Source organism: Chenopodium quinoa, unplaced genomic scaffold, assembly GCF_001683475.1.
Source record: "Chenopodium quinoa cultivar QQ74 unplaced genomic scaffold, ASM168347v1, whole genome shotgun sequence".
Lineage (NCBI taxonomy): Eukaryota > Viridiplantae > Streptophyta > Magnoliopsida > Caryophyllales > Amaranthaceae > Chenopodium > Chenopodium quinoa.
Genome location: NW_018742733.1, coordinates 931,786 through 956,584, shown reverse-complemented (window position 1 = coordinate 956,584; position 24,799 = coordinate 931,786). Strand labels below are relative to the sequence as shown.

At 36.5% G+C, this 24,799-nt stretch overlaps 1 protein-coding gene across 3 annotated transcripts in view; it reads right to left on the bottom strand.

Moving 5' to 3' along the window:
* The window catches only part of LOC110723732, a 30,775-nt gene extending 7,461 nt beyond the window's left edge, over window positions 1-23,314 (bottom strand). Inside the window, exons 1-20 of one of the 3 annotated variants that reach the window (XM_021903102.1) lie at window positions 22,806-23,314; window positions 22,511-22,599; window positions 22,153-22,262; window positions 21,981-22,035; window positions 19,864-19,952; window positions 19,654-19,720; window positions 19,510-19,572; window positions 17,820-17,981; window positions 17,636-17,729; window positions 17,477-17,556; window positions 17,325-17,400; window positions 17,097-17,140; window positions 14,978-15,045; window positions 13,350-13,435; window positions 12,077-12,234; window positions 10,641-11,979; window positions 10,173-10,459; window positions 8,541-8,750; window positions 8,274-8,430; window positions 5,332-5,421 (exon numbers count right to left, since the gene is read on the bottom strand). In XM_021903102.1, coding sequence (XP_021758794.1) covers window positions 5,332-5,421; window positions 8,274-8,430; window positions 8,541-8,750; window positions 10,173-10,459; window positions 10,641-11,979; window positions 12,077-12,234; window positions 13,350-13,435; window positions 14,978-15,045; window positions 17,097-17,140; window positions 17,325-17,400; window positions 17,477-17,556; window positions 17,636-17,729; window positions 17,820-17,981; window positions 19,510-19,572; window positions 19,654-19,720; window positions 19,864-19,952; window positions 21,981-22,035; window positions 22,153-22,262; window positions 22,511-22,599; window positions 22,806-22,917 — 3,436 coding nt within the window. In that variant the 5' untranslated portion in view covers window positions 22,918-23,314. Of the gene's footprint in view, window positions 1-4,859; window positions 5,422-8,273; window positions 8,431-8,540; window positions 8,751-10,172; window positions 10,460-10,640; window positions 11,980-12,076; window positions 12,235-13,349; window positions 13,436-14,977; window positions 15,046-17,096; window positions 17,141-17,324; window positions 17,401-17,476; window positions 17,557-17,635; window positions 17,730-17,819; window positions 17,982-18,162; window positions 19,473-19,509; window positions 19,573-19,653; window positions 19,721-19,863; window positions 19,953-21,980; window positions 22,036-22,152; window positions 22,263-22,510; window positions 22,600-22,805 lie in introns of those variants that run through there. The other 2 variants (XM_021903101.1, XM_021903103.1) reach the window with 2 other exon arrangements.
* Between the last annotated feature and the right edge of the window lie 1,485 nt (window positions 23,315-24,799).

The following is a 24,799-nucleotide window of genomic DNA, read 5'->3' as shown; positions in this document are numbered from 1 at the left end:
CAAAGTCAATGCCCTTTTTTTGGTTACATCCCTTGACCACCAATCTGGCTTTCCTCTTCACAATCTTCTCACCATCTTTCTTGTTCTTGAAAACCCACCTGTTTTTCAAGACTTTCTTACCCTTGGGAGGCTTCACCAACTCATAAGTTTCATTCTTCTGTAAGGAATCCATTTCTTCCTTCATTGCATCGAGCCACAAATCTTTCTCTTCAAGAGACAACACTTCTCGATAATTTTCTGGCTCTCCATCCTCGGTGAGTAGAATGAACTCTGAGCTTGGATACTTTGTTGAAGGCTTGTGCTCTCTGGTTGACCTTCGAACATGTGTATCCACAACTTGAGGGGTAGGTTGCTCCCCCTGCTCATGAACCTCTTCATGTACTTCTTCCTCATTTGAGGAAGACTCATCATGATCAACACCATCATCCTCATGAACGCCATCATCATTATGATGAATTGGTACATCACCATCAGGTTGTACCTCACCAACATCTTCATGATTCTCCTCAACATTCTCATTTGCAGGCTGATTTACAGGTGTAGGAGAAGAAACATCATCAGTAGTATCAAAAGACAATTCTGAAGTAGAAGAATACCTTGTACTCAGAAGATCTGCACCCTTCTCATGCTCAAAGAATACTACATCTCTACTTCTCACAACCTTCTTTTTTTCAGGATCATATAGTCTGAAACCATACTCTTCATCACCATAGCCAACAAAGACACATGGATTAGTCTTGGAATCAAGCTTCGATCTTTGATCTTTCGGCACATGCATGAATGCCTTGCATCCAAAGACTCTCAAGTGTGAATATGAAGGATCACACCCTTTCCATGCTCTATCAGGAATGTCAAAACCAAGAGGAACTGATGGAGAACGGTTGATCAAATAAACGGCACACTGAACTGCTTCAGCCCAGAATGTCTTAGGAAGGTCAGACATTCTAAGCATACATCTCACTTTCTCCATAATGGTTCTGTTCATCCTTTCTGCAACTCCATTGTGTTGTGGTGTACCAGGCTCTGTCTTCTCATGTCTTATGCCATGCTGTGAGCAATAATACTTGAACTCTTTCGAAGTGTACTCACCACCATTGTCAGTTCGAAGACGCTTCAACTTTCTTTCTGTCTCCCTTTCTACCATGGAATGAAATTTCTGGAAGACCTCGAACACTTGGCATTTTGTCTTCAACATATACACCCAAGTTCTTCGAGTAGCATCATCAATGAAAGTGACAAAATATCTATTGCCACCAAGAGATTCAACTTCAATGGGACCACAAACATCGGAGTGTACTAACTCCAACTTGGCTTGCTTTCTAGTAGACTTCCTGGAAAAGAAAGCTCTATGCTGCTTTCCTGCCAAACAATGATCACAAGGGTCAAGAGAAACAGTTTTATCAACAGGAATCAATGTTTTACCTGCTAAAAGTTTTAATCCCTTGTCACTCATATGTCCCAATCTTCGATGCCACAAATTAGGAGAATTCTTCTCTTCCACTGCATTAATCTCACCAGAACATACACTCAAATATGTCTTGTACAAAGAGCAACACAACTCACCCCGAGCGACTGTCATCGAACCCTTAGACAACTTCCACTTACCATCACCAAAGGTATGTCGGAAACCCTCTAAATCAAGAACATTAGCAGACAACAAATTAAGGCGTAGATCAGGAATATGGCGCACATTCTTCAATGTAAGCACGCACCCAACACTTGTCTTCACACGAATATCACCTAGCCCAACAATGCTTGCTGAGCTCTGATTTCCCATCTTCACACTACCAAAATCACCAGACTTGTAGTTCATGAAGTACTCTCTCTTGGGAACACAATGGTATGAAGCCCCTGTATCTACTAACCACTCTGTGTCTGAACTGTCAACATGATGACACTCACTAGTTGCACAAATCAAAGTGACCTCATCATCACTTTTGGAAGCTGTTGCTGCAGTGTTTTTATCATCTCCCTCTTTTTGTGAATCATTCTTCTTTCTCTGTTCCTTTTTCAAACGGAAACAATACTTCTTGATATGACCAGGCTTCTTGCAGTAGTGGCAGGTATTCACATTTCTTCCATCATTGGATTTGGACCTACTCCTTGAGTTATCACGACCTTTGGGACCCTTACTCTTGCCTCTTCCTCTATTCTCAACAACAAGAGCGTGTGAATTATCAACTCCCATCTTCTTTCTTCTGATTTCTTCATTAAACATGCTATCTTTGATCACATCCAAAGATAACACACCATCTGGAGCAGAGTTACTAATAGTCACAACCAAGGTCTCCCAACTATCTGGCAAAGAACTCAACAAAAACAAAGCCTGCAGCTCATCATCAAGAGTAACTTTCATAGTAGTCAACTTGTTAATAATATCCTGAAAATCATTAAGATGCTCAGAAACAGACTTTCCATTTTTCAATTTCAAATTAACAAGTCTTTTAATCAATGAAGCTTTATTATGGGCGGTCTTCCTTTCATAAAGACCTTCTAACTTCTTCCACAACTCATAAGGGTCGGACTCTTGTGACACATGGTTGAATATGCTAATATCAACCCATTGCCTAATTGTCCCCAAAGTCTTCCTTTTCAACTTTTCCCAATCTTTAACTTCCATTTTATCCGGTTTAGATGGTTTAGAAACATTTCCATCTTTATCAGTGACAGAGTCAATAGGGTCAAACAAGTCCTTGCAATATAACAAGTCTTCCATCATAGGTCTCCAAATTGAATAATTAGTTGATGTCAATTTAACCATCGAGCTACTACTACTCGACTCCATAATGTGATTATATTAACCACGGCTCTGATACCAAGTTGTAGGGATCGGAAGAGGTCACTACGACTCTCACAAAATCACCAACTCAAGACAATCAACCAATAATTCAAACAAATCAACCCAAATTATTTCACAACCAAATAACCACACACACAACCAGCAATAATGCAGTAGCAAAATAACAATAGCACCAACAATAATAGGAAGAAAAGATAATAATCAACACACGAGACTTTTACGTGGAAAACCCCTTCGATGTGAAGGATAAAAACCACGGGACCGTTAAGGAGTCCACCCTAACTTCTCTTATTGATAATTGAGGGTAAAATAAACCCAAATCAGTCTACAAAAGGTTTATACACCCATCAACAACAACAAACAATAAGAGATGAAAATTAGAGAACAAGAGGAGTAGAAATCACCCAAAAACAGTGCTTCTGTCCAAGGACGATTCTGACCAAACTAGAGCTCAAACGACGATCTCCACCGTCCAAAATGAAGCCCTTGATGTCAGGAACAAGCTGTCAAAATTTGAGGATGATCCAACGGTTGAATTTCCGGCAACGGACAAATCTCTAAAGGCTGTCCAGAAAAATCCGAAAATGAAATACTCACTTTCTCTCTCTTTTGTGTGTTCTCATTTTTTGTGAATGAATTCCACTCCTCACTTCACTTGGCTGCTGCCCTAATCTCACAAAAATTTTACCCCAAAGCTTTCTAAGAAAGCCACCAAAAATAAGCCCAAAAAGACTTACTACAAACTAGCAAAATGTAATAAAATTTGACCAAGTAAAATGGGCCAAATACAAAATACATTTTACCACAAATTGGGCTGGACCCATAACAGATCTCAGGCTATTTGGGTTCGTTCGGCAGAAGGCGTAAAGATGGTGGTGGCTGTGATGGGTTTCGGATGGTGGTCGGAGTGATGGTGACTATGACGGTGTTGGGGTGGAAGATTGGAGAAGATGTTAATAAAATTTAAAAAAAAAAAAAAAAAAAAAAAAAAAAAAAAAAAAAGAAACACATGTTAGACTGTTAGAGTTACTAACGTCTTCAAAACCGAATAGTAGTATAAAATTAATTTATTTGGCAAGGGGGGCCCACAAAAAGCAACTGATTGACAAAATTCATCAATCAGGCTGATTGCCTGGGTTTGCCTCAAGGTTGGGTCTACAATACGGGTCATATACTCACTTTTGTCATAATGTAGGAAACTTATGGCCTAAAAATAGATTTATTAAACATTATAAAATATTATTGAAAATAAAACTTTACCCAACAATTTTATCCTTAAAAATCTATCTAAATTTTATTGAGAAACAAACTTTTTTTCTTGCAAACTCTATTTAAATGATTAAATCTATCCAACATTAAATTTTTATCCCAACTCTATCTAAATCTATCCAACATTAAATTAGTATCCTATGTTTCATTACAAACTCTTAAATAAATCGGGTTCACATTAAGTTATTGTGAACCACTAAGAGTAGTGTTACTGTGGTCGTTTTATTAATAAAAAAAAAGGTCAATATGTTAAAATAATGGTTATTGTATTAAAATAAAAGTGATTGTGTTTTTATAAATGTCACGAGAGAATAATTTGTTTAATGAAAAGTTTGAAATACTAGTCAATATGAATAATATAGGTCACTAAGTTAAAATTAAGGTCATAACGTCATACTTCAGATTTGCAACAATAGTAAAAATCACACAAAATTTATTAAAGGTTACTATGTTAAATTAAGGTTACTATATTTAATATTAGGTCACTGTGTGTGTAGTCTGTGTTCTATACAAAGTCAGTTGCGCACGTGTAGTCATGTAGAACTTCAGGTCCATCATAATATTATCGTGAACCAGACTCACACAAGTTTTTCCTAATGTGTCATACTAATAAATAATAATTAATGCAACACTTGGCATAATATTAGAATGTCTTTTGTGACCTGATTAAAAATTTAGCTTTATATACGGAGTATTAGTTATGATATATTAGGTGTGCAAACCTAACATAAAACTTTAAAAATTGAATGAAAATTATACAAAATTAGAACTCTAGAAAATTGATACAGAATTAATACGAAAAAAAATTCAGTGCATTATCGCGCTTGCAGATACAAAATTTTACATTCAAGTTACAAAATTATTGTGTCAAATGAATGCTCCTTATTTGCCTTTTGTCTAACACTCGTATGAAGTATATAGATATCTATATATATATGACTATGTACAAAAAAGAATCACTAATATTATACCAAACAGGGTCGGATTTTCCTCCCTGGGCTTAGTAACTTGTACAAAAAAGAATTGACAAAAAAATATATTTAAATGCAAAATAGGCTAACCTTGATTCTTCAACTGCTTCAATAACATACGAACACTTTCAATTTGCTGACCAAGTTCCTTGACACGATCAAGGTGTTGTGAGGAAGTCTCTGATTCACCGATATCAGAAATCAGAGCAGCACATTTGGATTCTGTATCCTCAACTTCCTTCTCAAGCAAGGTTACGATGGTTTTCACAGATGGATGTGAGCTATTTACATGTCCATTTGAAGAAGGGCTATGTTCAAAGACATCATTGTCACCCCGAGTCAGCTGCTTTGAGCTAAAAAATTTATCTATGCCTTCACTTCCTGCATGCCACAGAGTTCCAAAGTAAATGAAAGAGAAGATGAGATTAAAATGCTCCGTGAGTTTAAGCATGTCAAGTCAACAAAAGAAAATAATATGATGTCAGTGCTAACCAATTACCATATGAATATGAATACAAAATATATTTAGTGCTAACCAATTACCATCACTGCCAACCTTTTAAACCATCAGAGATGTGCGATTGGGTGCACACTTTATTTCTCCGCCCTCAAACCCCCTCACCCACCCACCCCCTTAACGATGTTTCAAAAGGCATTTCAAGATTTCACCAGCTGTAGTGCAAACAAGAGGTAGAAGTCGGAAGAGATACTAAATTCAGAGAATAGTAAGCAAATGTTGGATTGAACAAAATGACATGCATCAATATTGATATTGGAAAAAATTATTAGTATTAGGACACAGAATTTGGGCTCCTATATAAAGAGGAAGCCTCCCTATTCCCCGGCCCCCCTCCAACTAAATACAAGCAAATAAATAAGCAATCCCCCATCATAACAACCCCCTCCTTATTTTTCTACGCTCTTATATGGTCTACAAATAAATAAATAAACCCAAAAATGTGCTTTTTCTAAGACTGGAAACCAGAACTGAATTTATTGGTCCAGTCCAATCCTGTCCATTCAGGCCCGGGTCTAATTATGCACAACCGAGTTATTCATACCACCATCACCACCAATCATACCTTCAAACTCCCACTACCACCGGCAATTCTTAAGCTCTAAGGTTCTAAGCATTACTGACATTATCAAAATCAGCTTCTAGCCAAAGTAGCCATTTCTGTTCCAGTACAAATTTCATTTTCACTCCTTCCTCTCACTAACCTTCAAATGATAATATAAAAGCTATAATCAAGTCCATTTTATGCATTTCTGACTTAATGGTAACCCAGAGGTAGGTATAAATAAGAGGATAAACTTCTTCCGTCGTTATTTTCACAGATCAGCCCAAGGCAATCATAATTGATGATCGGAAATCCAACAGTCCTCCTCTCACACAGACTAAGGGTAATTAGCTTTTACTGCTTAACAAATTTCTTCTCTCCTAATCCTACTTTCACCTTCAACCTCTCACTAAGTTCCCATCAGCAGCAGTTCTTATGCAACAGGTTCCAAGATAAGAGCCATTAATACCATTCTGTCACTTTTCCAGAAAATGCCAAAACCTTTTAATCTTTATCAATAATTTTTATCATTATTGTTTATAGCTTAGCATGCACCCTAGGAACCCTACAGGACCTACAGATGCAAAAAATCCTTGAGGTGTCTTAATTTTCTGCTTCAGTGTAATGAGATTAAATAGACACATTTGCATAATTCAGCAAGTAAAAGTGGCATTTAAAGCATCTGTTTACTGGCATTTCAAGCGGAAAATGACAGTTCAATGGAACAAGTTCTCTTGTCTTTATTCTTCATCACTGCCATTCCTTTCCTCCTTTCCCAACCAATAAATCTCTCCTATTTTCCATCCCTCAATTTTATGTCCATCTCTCTAGACTTTCTCTGAAGTCCTTCAGGGTTGGTCTCGCTGAGGCCCCTCAACCTTGCTGTTGGTTAAAGTCAACGATGGTATGGATTAAAATTTACATAGCTGTGAACCACCAAACCCCCCCCCTCCTCTCTTTCTCAAACATGACTTTTCCCGAAAGACTTGGAAAAAATGACTGATATGTTTATCTAACGAAATTTATCCCCTGAGTGTGGGTGTAGCCACCATTGGAATGGTAGAGCACAATCATACTCCTGACACAAGATATGAGTCATTCTACAATATCAGTACAACATTAGCTATCACTTACTTGAAGGGAGTCAAACAAGGATGTAGTAGCAGGATAGCAAAGAGTTTCCCAAGAATAAGTGTTTTAAGTAACTTGGATCGAAAACAAAAGGAGGCATTGACCTAGATGTGATTTATAGAGCACAAGATTAAGTCTGGGTGGCACTGATAGAAGTATGTGTGAGTGTGTGGCCGTAGCATACCTCTAAAGTTAACGCTGGATTATATAGGACAGCTATAAGACCAGTGCGATTACATGGGTTAGAATGTTAGGCCATTTAGGAAGGAATGAAGGATCATATTAGAAAGATGGATGAAGAAGAGATGCATACATTGAGATTGATGTGTGGGAACACCGTAAAGATTAGAATGAGAAATGAAGCGGGTAAGAATTGCAGATATGAGGATAGGGAAAGGGAGAACCAGTTTCACTAGTATGGAAGGAGTTATGAATGATAGAATTTGGGTTTACATGAACATATAGTATTTGACAGGAGGGAATGGAGAGAGAAATTTTGTCAGAGAATAAAACTAGGTTCATGTAGCCGGCCCTATCTATTAGAATAAAGACTAATGTTTTACAGATTACTCCGTATTTGTTAAGCTAGTTTCCCTTTTTTTTTTTTTTTTTTGGTCAAACTAGTTAGCTTTTCACCTTTTGTTTAACTTTTGAGTATAAATATGCAACTACTTCACTTTAAAAAAAAAAAATGTAACTTTTTTCATAGATGACTAGTAGGCGAACCTCTTTCCCACGGTTTGTAATTTTTACTGTGTTGGGTTTACTAGTTGATAATATTTCCAAGATATTTGCATTTATTGTATTTAATCAATGCAATATTAAATGCCATTTTACACAACAAGCGTAGCTTTGACAAAATACAGCCAACTTCTTAACATGTAGAACATGCTAGAAGGAGCTTATTTTGAATCAGAGGGAATAGCAACCAGTAAATAAGACATGGACACTAGAACTCAACTTGCCAAGTTACCCTAAACTTGCATTAGTTTAGGACAGAAACTTGTGTTAATATGTAGGATTGTAGTATTAAGAATTTACCGAGGTTGCTCAACTGATTGATAGCTGCTTGACCAATTGAACCCTCCAGTTTCAAAAGTCGCAAAACACTGGCAGCCACTCTTCCAAAAGAGTCAACTTCAGATTTGCAAAGAAAGGCAAGATGCTGCAGCTCATTCTTGGTAACAACAGCCTCAATCTACAGAAAAATGCACCCCACAAGCAATGACGAATTGAAAATGGCTAGAGACGGACTCAAAAAGTCGAATAAATGTCCATACACAGAAATTGAAAAAGTTAAACTCATACCGGTTGCTCAACAGAAAATTTAAGGTTTTCAACCATCCAGTTGTCTGTTACATCATCAAAACCATCTTCCGAGACAACCATATGAACCTCAACATTTACCCCTCCGAATTTCTTCATATCTGCTTCTTTAATAGCAATGACAGGAAACTCCACTGTATGGATGCTTGTTTGGACTTGAGGTTTCACCATCTGCAAACCTTCAACGCCAATCTGCACACATTATACATTAGTTATTTTACATAAGTTGAGAATGACCAGCAGGGTATACTAGTCTATGCTGCTCAGACAATTATACTTTTCAAAGAACATTGGGTGCAGTCACATCAGTAAGGATTAAAGGATTAAACACTTACTTTTCAAATTTTTAATATGGCCTAAAAAGGTTTCTTGAGCTATCCTCTTGACTGGAATGACTCGTCTTAATTGTCCAGAAATTAGAGTTTATATATAAAATAAGGAAAAAAAAACTTGGATATAATTACCTAAATTCCCCTAGAACTTCATCGAAAATACATAAATTTAATGCCCTATTAGACAAACAGCTTATAAAGAGAGAAATCAACTACAGATAATCCAGTTCCATTAATCTTGATAGGAGTACAACTGTTTCTTCAATCCAAGAGTACATATATATAAAGCATATAAGTTGCAGAGAAAGATAAAGCGCTAAAAGGTACGGAGTAGTAGGTTAGGGGGGATTAGGATTTAGTAAGCTTCATATGACTTTCTCAGAGAAGCCCCACATCCTCGCCCAGAATTACAAGAAAATCAAAATGGAATGAGCACGTCCTTCATGCAGACAAAAACCTAAAATCTTAACCAGTAAAGACTAACAGATTGAATTGGATGTCATCTGAGAATACACCAGAGAGCAATGACAGGTGAGTAACATGACCAAAAAAATTGCACACTCCCCATCAAATCTCTTTAAGCTTTGAATCTTGATCTATTTATCATTTAGACCCTAAATTTGAATAATATTATGGCACTATTGTAGCACCTTTCATGGCTATATATACCAACCACTTAATGCGCCATTGTGCAAAAGAAAACATTGAAGATAAGTAAAGTTGGTAATACTAATTAAAGACTTCTCTCTTCTCCATCAATCCCTACAAAGATTTAACCCTTGAGGGTGTATCCCAAGCATATAGGATTATATCAGTCAGAGTGTCATGACAATGCCATCATCTGATCTAAGGGTTAAGTGACCTGTTAAAGTAACCAAGTATCGTGATACTGTTCTTGACTTTGATGCTCTTGACAGAATTCTTCAGTAAGTAAAATTTTACAATATTTTTAAGCAAAATAATTACATTGCTGTAGTTTTACGCCGTCCTCCTCGTGAAAGCACAACTTCCAATAAGTGTTCTTTCAAGAAGTCTAAATGATAATCCCCTATTCTTAAACTCGCTCTCAACATTTTTCGGAAAAATAGCTAATTGATGTGAGAGTAGTCACTCAAATCCAGCAAAAATAAAATATGGATCAGAAGAAAACTGAGCTAGAGCACCAATTACACCAACTGGTCACAAATTTAATCTCAGTTAGTTAGATATTAGTGTTTGTGTAGATAAGAGCACCAAGGGCTAATTTTTGAGTTTGAGGGAAATTAAGAGAATGAATCCTCACCATTATCAGTTCCACAGGATATCTATGATCACCATTGGACTTTACACTGCAGTTCAATAGGTCCTTTGGAGTATTCTTTGCCTTAACCTTCAAGCTCTTGAAAGTAGTATGCCAACACTTATCTTCCCTATTAGTATTTACATGGTTATCAAACCATGATCTGTCTTCCATCTCCTGTGCGCCTTCAAGAGCAAACAACCAATTTCTCAGATCAACCAGCACATCCACTTCATTTGGCTTTCCCAGGTGAGAAAATAAACTATCATGGCTACTGTCACATGTTCCATCTGCAAAATGAATGTATATTTTTAATTAATATTTTCATGTTCATTATAGTTAATGCCAAGGATTCAAGCAGGACAGCATTGAGATTAAGCATATGCAAGTGCCAGTACATAACGTATGACAAGAAGTCACTCATGCTTTGTGATGCACACACTACAAATAGAAGCAAGACAAATATCATACTTTCTTTCACATGATCCACAGTATGAGACGGTGCCTTGAAGATTTTTGACAGTGGACCACTAGACAAGTTCTCCAACCCTTTCAAAAGCCCTTCACTAGGGCCCCCATCAGGACCAAGAATTCCAAATCGATGTAATAAGGCTTCAGTATAGTTCATTCCTCCACCCAAACGAACACCATTAATACAAGCTGACACATTCAAGCTATGACAACCAGCATCCTGAGCTTGGGAAGGTATAACATGCACAATACTTACATCGAGGAAAGGAGCATGCTTTGCTCTTCCACTTAACTGACTCTGACCTTTATGCTCTACCCATAACACAGCTTTGAGCTGCGGACATCCATTTGCAGTAATCAGAGAGCCATTTGCACAGGGAGTTGACAGTGTGCTGTTGCCAAGCATAGAATTACCCTCCACGTCTAAACAATCCACTTCCACAGTTTCCCAGTGTATAGTTGATGATATAGCAATGACTCCGCCAAGGGTTCTATGACCTACTTTAACAATCAGATCTTCCCCGATAAATTGAACCAAAGTCTTCCCCTGTGTAGTCTTGCATGAATCCTCCAGAAACTTCAATTGAAGGTCCTTTATGGCAAAGCTCATAGCAGTATCACTGGGAGCCTTAGAAATCAGCTCATCATTCCATGATTCAGTTCTCTGAATTGCCGATTTATTACTCTTTCCTACTAATGCTATCCTTTCACTTACTTTTCCAAAATATGCATAGAGATCCAGGATGAAAAACAACTGCTCAACAGAAGCATTAGAGCAATATTGCTTACAGGCAATACCAAATCTCGCAATACCCCCGGGAGGAGGAACTTGAACCAACACACTGCCATCTAGAGTCGCCATAGCTACCTCAACACAAGCCTCTTTCACCTCAACACACCTCCACGATACCAAAGATGAATTAGAAGAATTTTGCTGACCATCTGCATCTTCAGATGTTTCAAGAGACAAACTTGCGTAAGAAGCTCCAGCAGACAACTTTTTCTGGCTAGCATCAATAGGTTGATCACTCCAGAGGCAAAAACAAGCAGGATCCTTCTCCAAATCAAGCACGCTCATACTTAGTGCAGGTGATTCAGAAAAAAACAGATTTTCAATGTGAAGCTTAGCTTCAGCAAACAAATCCTGGAAAGCAGTATCACCACTGCAGGCATTATTACCTGCCTTTGCAAAGTCCAATGGAACTGTAAGATCTAGTTCTTTTAGAGTGAACATAACAGAATTGATGGAATAATCTGGCAAGATGGAGCCGGAATTGACTACAATTCCATCAGCTAAAAAGGAACATATTCTCAAACAAGACTCCTCCTGAAGATGGATCTGAACAAGGTGCAAACTTATAGAGTTTAGAAATCAGAAAAATAATCAACTCCAAAAAGCCTAGAGATGTAAATATGTAATAAAAATCGCAACATACCAGAAGAGGCAGACAAGATATTACTGTCTGTGAAGCAAACAGTGGAGGAGCTGGCGAGGGCGTCACCTGCAGAGAATGGATACTTATAAAAGAGGCAGCCTCATTTGCTTGCCAATATTTATCTCCCAGCGGGTATATTGGGGGAGAGAAGTCCATTGCTGTCCAAAAAATAGAGAAAAAAATAGACTTTAATGACTAATGAGATTTAATTTCCACCAAAATACAGATTCTTCAGACAAACCAAGTCAAGAAACTGCCAAAACACTTCCATTGACTAGTTAAATTTAGATCTACAGTTCAAAGGCTGCATGTCTGCAACTAGTGAAACTTTATTGTAACACTCATAAAAAATATTAAAAAGACAAAATAGAATTACTGGTAGAAAGTTTTTCTCATTCAAATCAAGGTAAAAGAATCTAGAAACTGCCAAAACACTTCCATTGACTAGTTAAATTTAGATCCACAGTGCAAAGGCTGCAAGTCTGCAACTAGTAAAACTTTATTGTAACACTCACTATAAAAAATATTAAAAATACAAAATAGAATTTACTGGTAGAAAGTTTTTCTCATTCAAATCAAGGTAAAAGAATCTAGAAAGCTCCCCCTATGGCCAACCTCCAAACCTTCACTACTGCATAACCCATCAGGAAGGGCCACCAGAGCTTGCTAGCAGCCAACTCTTGACAAGAGGTTCATCATCCATCCATAGCATATCCAGTGTTAAGTATAATCAATGAGAGTACAAGGATGAGGTGCAGGCTGAAGCAAAACTAAGGGGTAAGGGAGTTTCCAAAAAATTTCTTTTTTGAGAGTGCTTTATTTTTATAAATACTGCGCATTTGTTATACAAATTTTTTTTTTTTTTCTTTTCCAGACATAATATTCCAGAATTGCTTATCAGCCATAGGCTTTGACTTAAAGATGTCACGTGACATGAACGTGTTCGGATCAACACTGGAATACAGGGTCAAACCCTATTTTCCGGCCAAAGGTGTGGCGTTGCAAAAAAAAATTTAATTAAGGTGTGTCTTTGCAAAAAAAACAAAAAAAAAAAAAAAAAAAAAAAAAAAACAAATATAAGGTGGTTTCTTGCAAAAAAATTGGTTATAAAAGGTGGTATATTGCAAAATTTCCTATACATATATATATAGAAGTAAGTTAGCACATAAGTGTAACTGTGTAAGCATTAAAAGCTATTCTAAAGTTCAAAATACATAACTCAGATCATTTAGCTAATAATTGTTATAAGGAAAAAGAAACAGAACAGCTGTACCAAAATTAGGAATATGCTGATAATCATTTGCTAACGCCTGCATTGATGGTTGGATTAAAGTGCATGGAGGTTGAGAAAATGTATCCCTGCATGATGAACAAGAACATCAGATATTATTCAGTGCAAATAAAACAATTACTCATATTAAAAATTATGACTAAAATTGCCACTTTGATGCAAACTACCAAAGCAATATAATGTATGTCCACTGTCCAACATGAAATTGAAAGGTTTAATATCATAATAGACTAGTTTGTATTAAAAAAAATAAAAAAAAAAAAAATAAAAAAAAAAAAAATTACAAAGAATTATGGAACCAAACCTTCAACCTTAGGTGAGGCGTGAGCAATAGCAAATTAATACAGGTGCTAAACAAATCTACATAGACACTAGACTTCAACGGCCAATTTTACAATTAATGACAAATCTCTCTTTTTAAATAACCATTATATTAAAACCGTAAAAGCAAAACCCTAATGCTGCCCTCTGTCTCTAACGTCAATTACCAGTAAGAAAATTCAATGTCCTTTGCTCCTACAACAATTTAAAGATCATCTACGTTTAGCAAAGTATAATTGTTTAAATAACCACCCAATGTATAATAAATCTTAGAGGTCGTATCAAAAAGACTGTGACTTTATGTTCATCGGAAATAAATGAGATTTATTTATCTAACAGGCCGGAGCGCAAGACTAGGAATGATAGCAGTGTACCCAGACTTGTGTATGAAATGGGTATGAGCATCAATAGTTTTCCAATGAACAAAAATATTTTCTGCTTGACAAGCTACCGGCGAATCTCACAAACACACACACGCACGCACACACACACACACACGAGCGCACATACACACACAATGTTAAAAGTCAAATATTTGACCCCCATTTTGAGAGAGATATAATGATTCAATCAACTGAAAGTAAAGTGATTACTAAAGAAGCACTCCTAATACAGTTGTTGAAAAGAAAGGGGGGGAAGTGATTGAAAACATCATAATTAAGTACGATAAACAGTTTACCATGCAATAGAAAAGAAGACAATAGTAATAGTAGCATTTAAAAAGAGAGAGAGAGAGAGAATGAGAAATAGCAAACTCAAAAGAGTTCATAACAGGGGGACTGCCCCAGGCCCATTTCTCAATTCCAAACACCCTCCCCCCGCCCCCCCCCCCCCCACGATAATTAAATAAAGGTCCCTCCCTATACCCTATGCTACACCACACACCCTCACATACCTAGCCCTAGTAACTTTATTTTTATTTTATCAAGTTCAAAAGACTTGGAAGCCTAATGAAATAGTCAAAGCAATCAGAAAGGTGCAAAAACTAGAAATTTTAGCTAAAATTGATTTGATATGCCACTGCTGCTTGGTTCCCGCTAATTAATAAACGGGAGATAATTCACATGAAGTTAGCTTAGCACAAAAAAACGTAGGCAATGAATGGATTAGGCAACAGGCACCCAAGCTAATATTTAACCAACCTGAAATCCAAATTAAATAATTCAGAGACCAAATTTACTACGAGTTATTGTGTGACGCACAAGTCCAGATACATACATATGAAGATTATGCAAAACCAGGGATGACAGAGGAAGGTAGACTAATGATAGGTTAGATATAAAGTTCACCTCAGAAAAAGTCCACCAATCATAACTTGTGTCAAGTTTTTGGCTTTTTCTCCATCAGATACACTTGCCTGACATAAATAGGAACAAAATTAGCAGAAGCCACAAGAAAGTATACCAAATATTTCCTGGATACAATTTGCAATGTAAAATAAACAGGCCAGTAAACGGGGATTAATAAGAAAGTAAATCTACTACGGACTTATTATACTAAGCTACTCTTGATTTAGAACTACTACAAACAGAGTGCAAGAATCCATTCAAGCTGTAAGTCTGCTTCTAATGTCATTTTTCCAACGAACGCTCAGTGAGGGTATAAAATGGAGAAGACACTTGAATGGCAGGTAATATATGCAAGGCATCAAAAAACGCGGCAGAGAAAGAAGCAAAGAATAAAGAAAAATCCAACTGGCTGAGTGATGAAGCAGGAGACAGAATAGAAATTGCAGAAATTTAGATGGAGAATTTTTTTAAAAAAAGTTGATCCTTAACAGACTAAGCTGAAGCATATTCTTCCTCCATTCTTTTATTAGTGCAACACATGGGGATAACGCTACCCAAAGCATAAACCTAACCTTAAATATCTTTAAATATCTATGAATATCGTTAATTGATATTCGGAGAAATACAGACCAAGACGAATCTAAAAATATCCCACGTGACTATTTTCCTTGCATATAAATCAAGGTTAATTGTCAAACTGTCAAGGAGAGTGTGTGAATAGTGCAAAAGTTTCATAGTTATAGTAATAAAAGAACATAGGAAGTGTTTACTAAGGGCCTGTTCTAATTGATTGGACTGAGCTCAGCTAACTTAACTTATTAGAGCTCAGCTGAACTTAATATTTTATGAGAGAAGGAAATTAAGATAAGATAAGATAAGAATTGAACTGAACTTATTAGAGCTGAGCTGAACTGAACTAAACTAAACTGGAAAAAAAAATCTGAGAGAACAGGCCCTAAGTCTTCTAGGGTTTTTAATATGGTTATGAGATGTTGATATAAAATTATAAATATGTTCAAATCCCCAATCCTATGATTTAGAAGCATAATTTAGAAATGTCTAATCAATGTGCAATATTTAACAAAGTGTAACGTCTCCAAGACTCAGTGTACCCAATATCACAACAATGCTACTGCAAATCAAAAGTAGTTTCACATGGCAGTTGGCTTCTCCCTTTTTCACCAGAACTAGCTTCAACGTAAGGGTCACAAATTCTTTTCACAACCAACTTACCCAACTCACATAAACTAATACTACCTCCGTCCCACAATACTTGACACGGTTCCCATTTTCGTCTGTCCCACAATACTTGACACGTTACTAAATATGGTATGGGACTACTAATAAAATAATATTTTTCTCATATTTTCTCTCTCCTCACTACCCCCACCTAACCCTCACTTGTTGTTTTCTTTAAATATAAAAATACAAAAGAAAATCTTTTATATAATAAACAAATGTTTTAAATGGACCCACTTGTAGTTTTCTTAAACTACGTATCCACCCCAACGTCCCAAGTATTATGGGACGGAGGGAGTAGTCCCTAACTCCCTAATTCTGGTAGATTCACAATTAAAGACAAACATGTATAAGAAAGTCAGGAATTCCCAAATAGAGCAGAGGTGGCTAGGTATGCCAGTACTAAGCATATGCGACTTTGATGTCCCCTTCTGAATTCGCATGTGCAATAAAAAGCATTAATCCCTATAGGTAAAGGATTTCCGGATGACAAACTTTGAATCAAACATGGGTAAAGCCAACAAAATATGTTGTCACTCTATAAAGAAATCAGATATTAAATCTTTTAGCCAAACAAGGGAGGGAGCAGGCTTGTGAACTATGGAAATAATTGATATGACTTCAGTTGCACAATCTATATTTGCTTCCCATTCATTCCTTGAATTGGCACAAGTATAATCTTATTATGGAAACAATACAAACCACATAATGTACAGAAAGTCGCACAAAAAGAAAAAGAAAAAGAAAAAAAGCAAATCAATTTGGAGATCTGAAACTTGCAATCACTTGAATATATTTTGCAAGAATTGAAGATTTGAGCCATTAGACTAAATATAGTATTCCACAAGGATACAGACTACAGACTAAGACAAGACCATACCCGAGAAAAGCAGAGAGACTGCATCAGAAGTTCAAGCCTGAATTCTGCAAGAAAACTATATAGTCAGCAAATGTCAGATAAGATCTTTTTTTTTTTTTGGGGGGGGGGGGGGTCAAGGTTTTGTATTACTAAAATGCCAACAACAACCATTATTCTACAGTTACACCAGAATTGAAAGTAGAAAATAAAGGGAAAGAAAAAGGTTAGAAAATTCTGAATGGGACTGACCCGTGTCTCTAATGCAGAGAAAAACATGGTCAACAACAATCGAGACTAATGAACGGCCAGCTGCTTCTGTAGATCGCTGAAGATACACAAAATAGCCTTAATATCAGCTAGACACCAATAAATTCTATCTAAAATAAGAGGTCAGGCCAAACCTGTTGTGCCCTTGGATCCACATCTCCTCTATTAAGGCATACATACAGTCCTGTTAAGAAGCGAAGAAGAGCTCGGAGTCCTGGTAAACAGAACAGTAGGTAACTACAGAGAACATATCAGGATGGAATAACATCTGTGTGTGTATGTGTATCCCTAACCTGGTTCACTCAAAGCAGGACAAACAGCTTCAGTTATATGCAACCTGGCCTCAAGCCCCAAAGGGTCGTTAAGCTGTGTCCTCTGTACTGTTATCTGATGGGAAAACAAAGTAATTGATGAATTAACATTGTAGAAACACCATTTGCAGATACATGCCAAGTCAAATGAAACATGAAACCATACATAAGCCTGTCCCGATATCCCCTCAAGAAAGCGCTCGCCGCCAAAGAATAAACGTTTTGCTCCATCATCATCTCTCTTGTTTGCCCCCTCTTGAACACGGCCATCCATAAACATGTCAGGATGAGGAAGAAGATCGATGGACAGAGATCCCCATTCAAGTTTCTGGCAGAAAAGTAAAGAGATATTGAGATAAAATCATGCATGACATATTGATACTTCCTCCGTTCCAAATTAGTTGAAACATTTAATTTTGGCACAAATATTAAGGAAAAGTGAGAAAGAAAAATAAATGCCCTTACCAATCCCTACCCCTTATCCAACCTAACCCACCTAAGGACCTTACCTTGACATGGTGCACGCCCAGTTGACAATAAACAAGCAGCCTCTTGAGCCCACTGCAGGGACTGCATTACCACCTCCATTACTCATCAGACACCTCACCTCCATCCACCTTCTCACCACTAATCTTCTCTCATCTTCCCTCCTTACTTAAGTCTCCCCGCTACAACCATCTAAGACACCAACTAATCTACCTAAAACCACCTAACTCCAGCGCGGTTGGATACAAAAATTTTGGGTATTAGAAGTTTTAGTGTCTTCAGGTTCAAATGTTGTGGAAAGCATGTCCCATTTCGCTCAATGAAGAGAAAGGGGTATTGGCTATTAAAACTAAGGTTTATCACTTCATTTTCTTCCAAGTTTTCCTCCGTTCTCATATTTGACCACTGCAACAATGGCAGAGCTCTTGTTGTCAACCATTAAACAGCCAAAGGTAAGACCGTGAGAGCTTGGAAGTAGTGGGTGGAGGAGATGTTCAGGTAAAGTGTTTCGCCAGAAAATTGGGTGTGTACCAGAAAGAGAGGAGAGAGATGAAGTGGTGGTGGTGGTGGCGGCGGCGATGGAGTGGGGAAGATGATAATGTAAGAGTGAAAATTCAGAGGGCCTCTTATGGTAAAGGTAGGAGAGAGAAGATGAGTTAGAGAAAATAATAAGGGTAAAATTGACATTTTAACATATAAAAATTTCCTAATAAAATAGAAGCGCGTAAATTAAAAAGAAACTACCCAAAAAGGAATACACGTCAACTAATTTGGAAATGAGGAAGTATTTATACATTCAAGCTACGTTACATGGACTCGGGAACAGGTGTCGGACACAGATACATGTCGAAGTGTCCGATTCAGCAAGTTCCAAAATTTTAGGACACGGGTATGGGGACACGTCAATATGACACTTAAATTTATATAAATAAATTATATATTACAAAAGCTTTAAATTTTTCATTATGTCTACCCCTATTTTTTTATCTTAATTCTTTCCTCGGTAAATTCATCAAATAAATGGCAATCTTCTAATCTCCATTTTCTATATATTAATGGTGGTTTTCGAACAAGACATATTTTTCTTTCATGTTTCTTCTATTTTTTCCTCTCCTCTCCTAATGGAAGTGTCCGAGTGCATAGTGAAGGATCGGACACATGTCATGTGTCCGTGTCCATGAAATGTCGACACAGACACTTTGCGATATTAGCCGTGTCCGATTAACATAGCATTCAAGGACAGGTGATTTATGAATTAAAATAAAACAAGGACACTTTGATAGTTACCACTAAAAAGACAATTCAGGACTATTATAATGAATATAACAAGAAGTCCTAAACCTAAAAATAAAAAACAGCAACACAATTACTTTGAAAACATAGATGTAATCCTTGTTGCTCGAGAAATCCCTTGCTTCTTTAAGATTTACAACCTGCCAGAAAAATAACGTTTTACTTGAACATTTGCTTTAGGCAAGAAAATCAACAGAGGAAACCATTACTAGTATACGAACCTCCCAGTTTTCATTGGTGGTGTAAAGTACAAGGTTACGCATAGTAATAGATGCCATAGGAGGTGTCCTACAAAACATAATAATGACAATGACAACAATATACAGCAATCAGCTAGAAGGTAAAAGTTTAATGCAGCTTGATCTTTAATATCCAATCATACTAAAGAAAAGTAATTGATGATTGTACTACAGTCAAAAGGTTGATGTTACCATGTTGCTCCACCTTGGCGACGACCACCTCCTCGAGTTTCAAGTAGAAGATTTACAGTCTGTACTTCTATTGTCATCCCATCTGCAATCTGATGCAGCAAAGATAGTCAGATACGATATAAACAGCATTGTACTTGTTGGTATGGCTAATAGGTATTGGAATATGCCTTAACTCAGTCTATCATTATTATGGAATATGTTTTCCGTTTAGGCATTTTTTAAAGGCCTTTTATTTTCACTTTTCAGTTTCAAAAGTAATATATAAACACCCTAATTCATAACTCAGCATAATTTGTAATCAGCTTATCCTCAAGATCAATAAAACTTCCTCTACTCTACATGGATGTAGCTAAACTATGTTACTCGGACTCTTCATTTCACCTTACGTACCCGTGTCGGACCCTCGACATTCGGACATGGGTACGACACCCGGACACTTAACATTTAGTTCAAAATCATGGAATTTTTTCACAAAATAGCCGAGTCGGACATGGGTACCCGAATCCAAGTAACATAGAGCTAAAGCATCATTAATCAACTGCTTACAATTTGTGTCTTTTTGTTTATTATTTTCGCTTTATCTTGCTTGTATCCGTTTTGGCAACAAGGGACCATAGTCAATATATTCACTATGCCACAATGACTCAATGTAGAAATTGAGTCCCTTAAACAATTAATTTATGACACATAAATCTTGGTCCACCAGAAGCATGCACAACAAAGCATGATGATAGAGACAGTTGAAGGAAAAGAACCAAAAAATGCAGAGACAAGAATATCTAAAATTCGGAATACAAATTTTCCTGTTTACCCATTTCAATCCCTTCTCAGACAACCGTCACACGGCCTCAGAGAGAAAAGAAAGGATAATTGAAAAACATTAAGAAGGAAAGGGCCTGAGCCCAAAAGACATTGACAACCCTAACTATTTATTTTACCTTAGGCACCTATTTGATATTAGGAATAAATAATAAAAGCTACGGAGTCATTTTTTATCAGGACATTCCATCACTCTGCATTCCTGTTGATCCCTGATATATTCTTGCAAAGTTTAAAGACAGGTGACAGTGTCAAAAAAAAAAAAAGACAGGTGACAGTGTCAAAAAAAAAAAAAGACAGGTGACAGTGGATTAGGCGATGAAGGTTTCTATCTAGTTTCATATGTTTCTTGAGCTATTAAGCTCACCAAAGTAGTACCTTAGTTTACTTGGCTGCAGCCTGCAGGCCTGCAGCTAAGTTCACTAACTAAAACAAGCACTAAAATTCAATTGAAGAAGAAAAGGAAAAATTGCCAGATGGAAGTATCCCTGTCCATTAATGTAAATACTAAATAGTAGGGACTAAATTATATAAAAAATATAACAACCTTGTCAACATCAATATGGAAGTCTGAATACTGAACGGGAAACCATCACTTATAGTTCCACCATTTTTTAAAAAAAAATGGATCACTATTATATGTTACAATACTAAAAGCATGGCTAACTTTAACTTAACGTTTTTACATCAAAGTAGCTACATTTAATTGATGAATGCAGATTTGCAGAATATACACAGTAATTAAACTTATGTTAAGGATAGTCAGGTTGCCAACTTGCCATAACACGGAATGAAGAACAAAAGATTCTTAATATTAATCAAAGATGCCTCAACGCAACTGGACTCCAACCCAAAAAAAAAAAAAAAAAAAAAAAAAAAAAAAAAAAAAAAAAAAAAAACTCAAATAATAGCTTAAGCTTAAAATGCTCTCTCAATAACATGTGACAGGATGAGACAAAAGTCAAAAACGTAACAGCTAGAATCAAGAGAAAAGCAATAATAACAAAACTCACATATAAGAACTCTAAGAGTCTAAGCTATGTTCATTTCCAACATAAGATAAAACAAACTATGGTTTTATCTTATCTCCACAAGTCCACAACACATGTTATACTTTATCTTTTTACCAGTAAACCCTCATTTGAACTTCATTGAATTTACCTAAATTTATTTAAATATATTTAAAGTTGTCATTTTAACTCTATAGCCCTTATTTGAACTCATATTTTGCAAAAAAGTCTTTTGAAATGATAATGGCAAGGCCGAAACAGAAAGGGGGGAAAAATAATCAAGTTCACCTTATCAGCGAATCCATAACCGCTCCCTCTTCCTGTACTACTAGCGGATTGAGAACTGCAAAAACACTTCCCAAATCATACTCCCGGATAATTTACAAAAACAACCTATATACATAGTCCATTACAAAACCAGACTCCTTTCAGTTCAAAATCGATAAAGCAATGATCATACCTGCTGGAACTCTGACTCGTATCAGCATCCGCATTCTCTTCAAGAACCAAGTCAAGTCTATCTATTTGCACAACAATTGGCTCTACTTGCACATTGCTTACCGATGGTAGCTACACTCAAAACAACGAAATCTCAAGTCTTAATCATTATAATTCGAAGAAAATCTCCACTTTATCACACAACCTTACTATTGTCTGCATCAACCACTACTATAACTACATTCCCATCAAATGTCCTTCCAATCAACAATTATTACACATTTACATATATATATGAAGCATAAGATTACTACCTCCTATTCAAAATGTCCATCAAATCAACAATTCAACCAAACAAAAACCGAGACCGAATTACGTACCACGATTTCCAATTTCCCTAATTTGGCTGTAGTAACAGTAATCGCCGGGGGCAATCCGAGGCTCGAATGTAGCGCATCTCCATCAATATCTACATTTTTAGGAAGAAAAAAAAAATCATCAAAATTCAAATCAAAAATTCCACAAATTTCATCGAAATCACGCAATTAAATCCAAAATAAATCGCAATTCTACCTCGAAAATCATGCTACAGCATAATTCAACTAATCACAAAACCAAAATTCGATTCATTTGCTAAAATAAACAAATCAACAGTAAAATAACAAAAATGTAAACCTAAATTGGAGAGCTGAACAGTACGGCCTTGAAGCTTGAACTGATCTCTGGTGAAAGATTTCAACCAATATTTAAGCGTGTATTCCAACGCTCTTGCAAGAATCGACTCCATTTTCAACTCTCTAGAAAGTTCCAGAAGCTGTTAGAGAGGATTATAGGTGCCGGAAAACCGGAAAAGGAGGCCGGAATACCAGAAGCGGTTTTAAAGGAGGAATAATGGTGGTATTTGTGATTTTGTGATTGTGTTGTGTGCATGGAGAGGAGAGTTATTGGGTTATTGCAGGGTGGTGGCACGTGTGGAGAGATTTGAGAGAAAGTGTGTGGCACGTGTACCCGTGTGGGAGGAGAGAGGGTGTTGGATCTTGGTTAAGGGGGAAATGTCAGAGAGGTACGGGGTTTAGAGAAAACTAGCGACGTTGGCTTTTTTAAGTGTCGGAGTGTTGTGAGAAGTTTTGTCGGACTCTTCTTTTTTAAATTCTAACAACATGCATGCACGATTAAAGTCGGTAGGGGTGAAAGTTCGGTATTCGGTTTGGATTTTACTCCAAACCGAATCCAAACCGAATTATTTCGGTTTCAGATTTTTGAAACCGAATCCAAACCGAATTTGGATTCAATCCAATCCAATCCAAACCGAAATAATTCGGTTTTGAAAAATGAATCTAATCCAAATCGAATTTTTTTGGGCTGTCATTTTGGGCCTTAAATTTGGGCTTTTATTTGGGCCTATTGTTTTAGTCATTTTAAAGGCCTAAATTTTGTACGTTTCCTGAACAAATTTTTAAGAAAAAACTAAAGTCTTTAAGACTAATATTTGTCACATTAAGTAATAGCATAATTATTAAAAAAAAAACATTCCAGCCATTAGAATAAAATTACAGACATAATAGAAATCTTAAAAATGAAATAACAGTCCAACAGCAGCAAACTTAATTCAATTGGCAGCACCTTAATGAAACCATGGCAGTAGCTTAATTGGCTGGCAGCTTCAACTCTTCAACCGTTCAATCAAGCTCAACCAAGTCTTGGTTATTTTGACCACCACCAATTGTGTCAAATTTCTCAACTAACAACAGAAACAAAAAAAACAAGTTACATAATATATATGAAATATTGAAAAAAAACATCATATAATAATTGTTGTTATTAAAACATATCAAACAGAGGCTATGGGTGAACATTAATTATCACAAAACAATCAATCTATCACCAATTCGAACATCAAATATCACCAAACGATCAATCTATCACCAATTCGAAGTTTTCGAACAAAATAAAGGAAATCTAGGGACAATTGGACAAAGGAAAATTCACCAATTCGAACTATAAAACATCAAATTCACCAATTCACAAAGGAATATTACCATTTCGAACATAACAAAACATCAAATTCGCAAAATCGAAGAGAAGCAGGAAAAGAGAAGTGAAATCTGAAAAGAGAAGGTATTCTTACCTTTGACTGAATCAGAACGTGGTGGTGATTGGTGAGCGTTGAGCGGCGGTGAGATACCGAAGTACCGGACTAGTGGTGGACGGACGGAGTGAGGTGGTGAGGGAGAGAAGAGGGAAAATCTAGGGTTTTGGTGAGGGAAAGTGAAACTGTGAAAGGGAAATGGGAAAAGAGGGGACGAAAAGATCTAGGGTTTTGGATATATATATGTCATAAAATGGGCTAGTTCGGTGTTCGGTTTTCGGTTTTTCGAATTCCAAAACCGAATCCACACCGAAATATTTCGGTTTCTATTTTTTCAAACCGATCCAATCCGAAAACCGAAAAAAACCAAACCAAATTGCTTATTCGGTTTGGATTGGTTCGGTTTTCGGTTTTTATCCAAATTACTTTCACCCCTAAAAGTCGGTAGAGAATATGCTACTCCCTCATTTCCAATTTACTTTGTACGACGTAATATTTTGACTGAACGCGTTTGTTGATTTACATACTTGACCATTGATATCTTTTATTGTATATTATAATTTATAAAGAATTTATATTA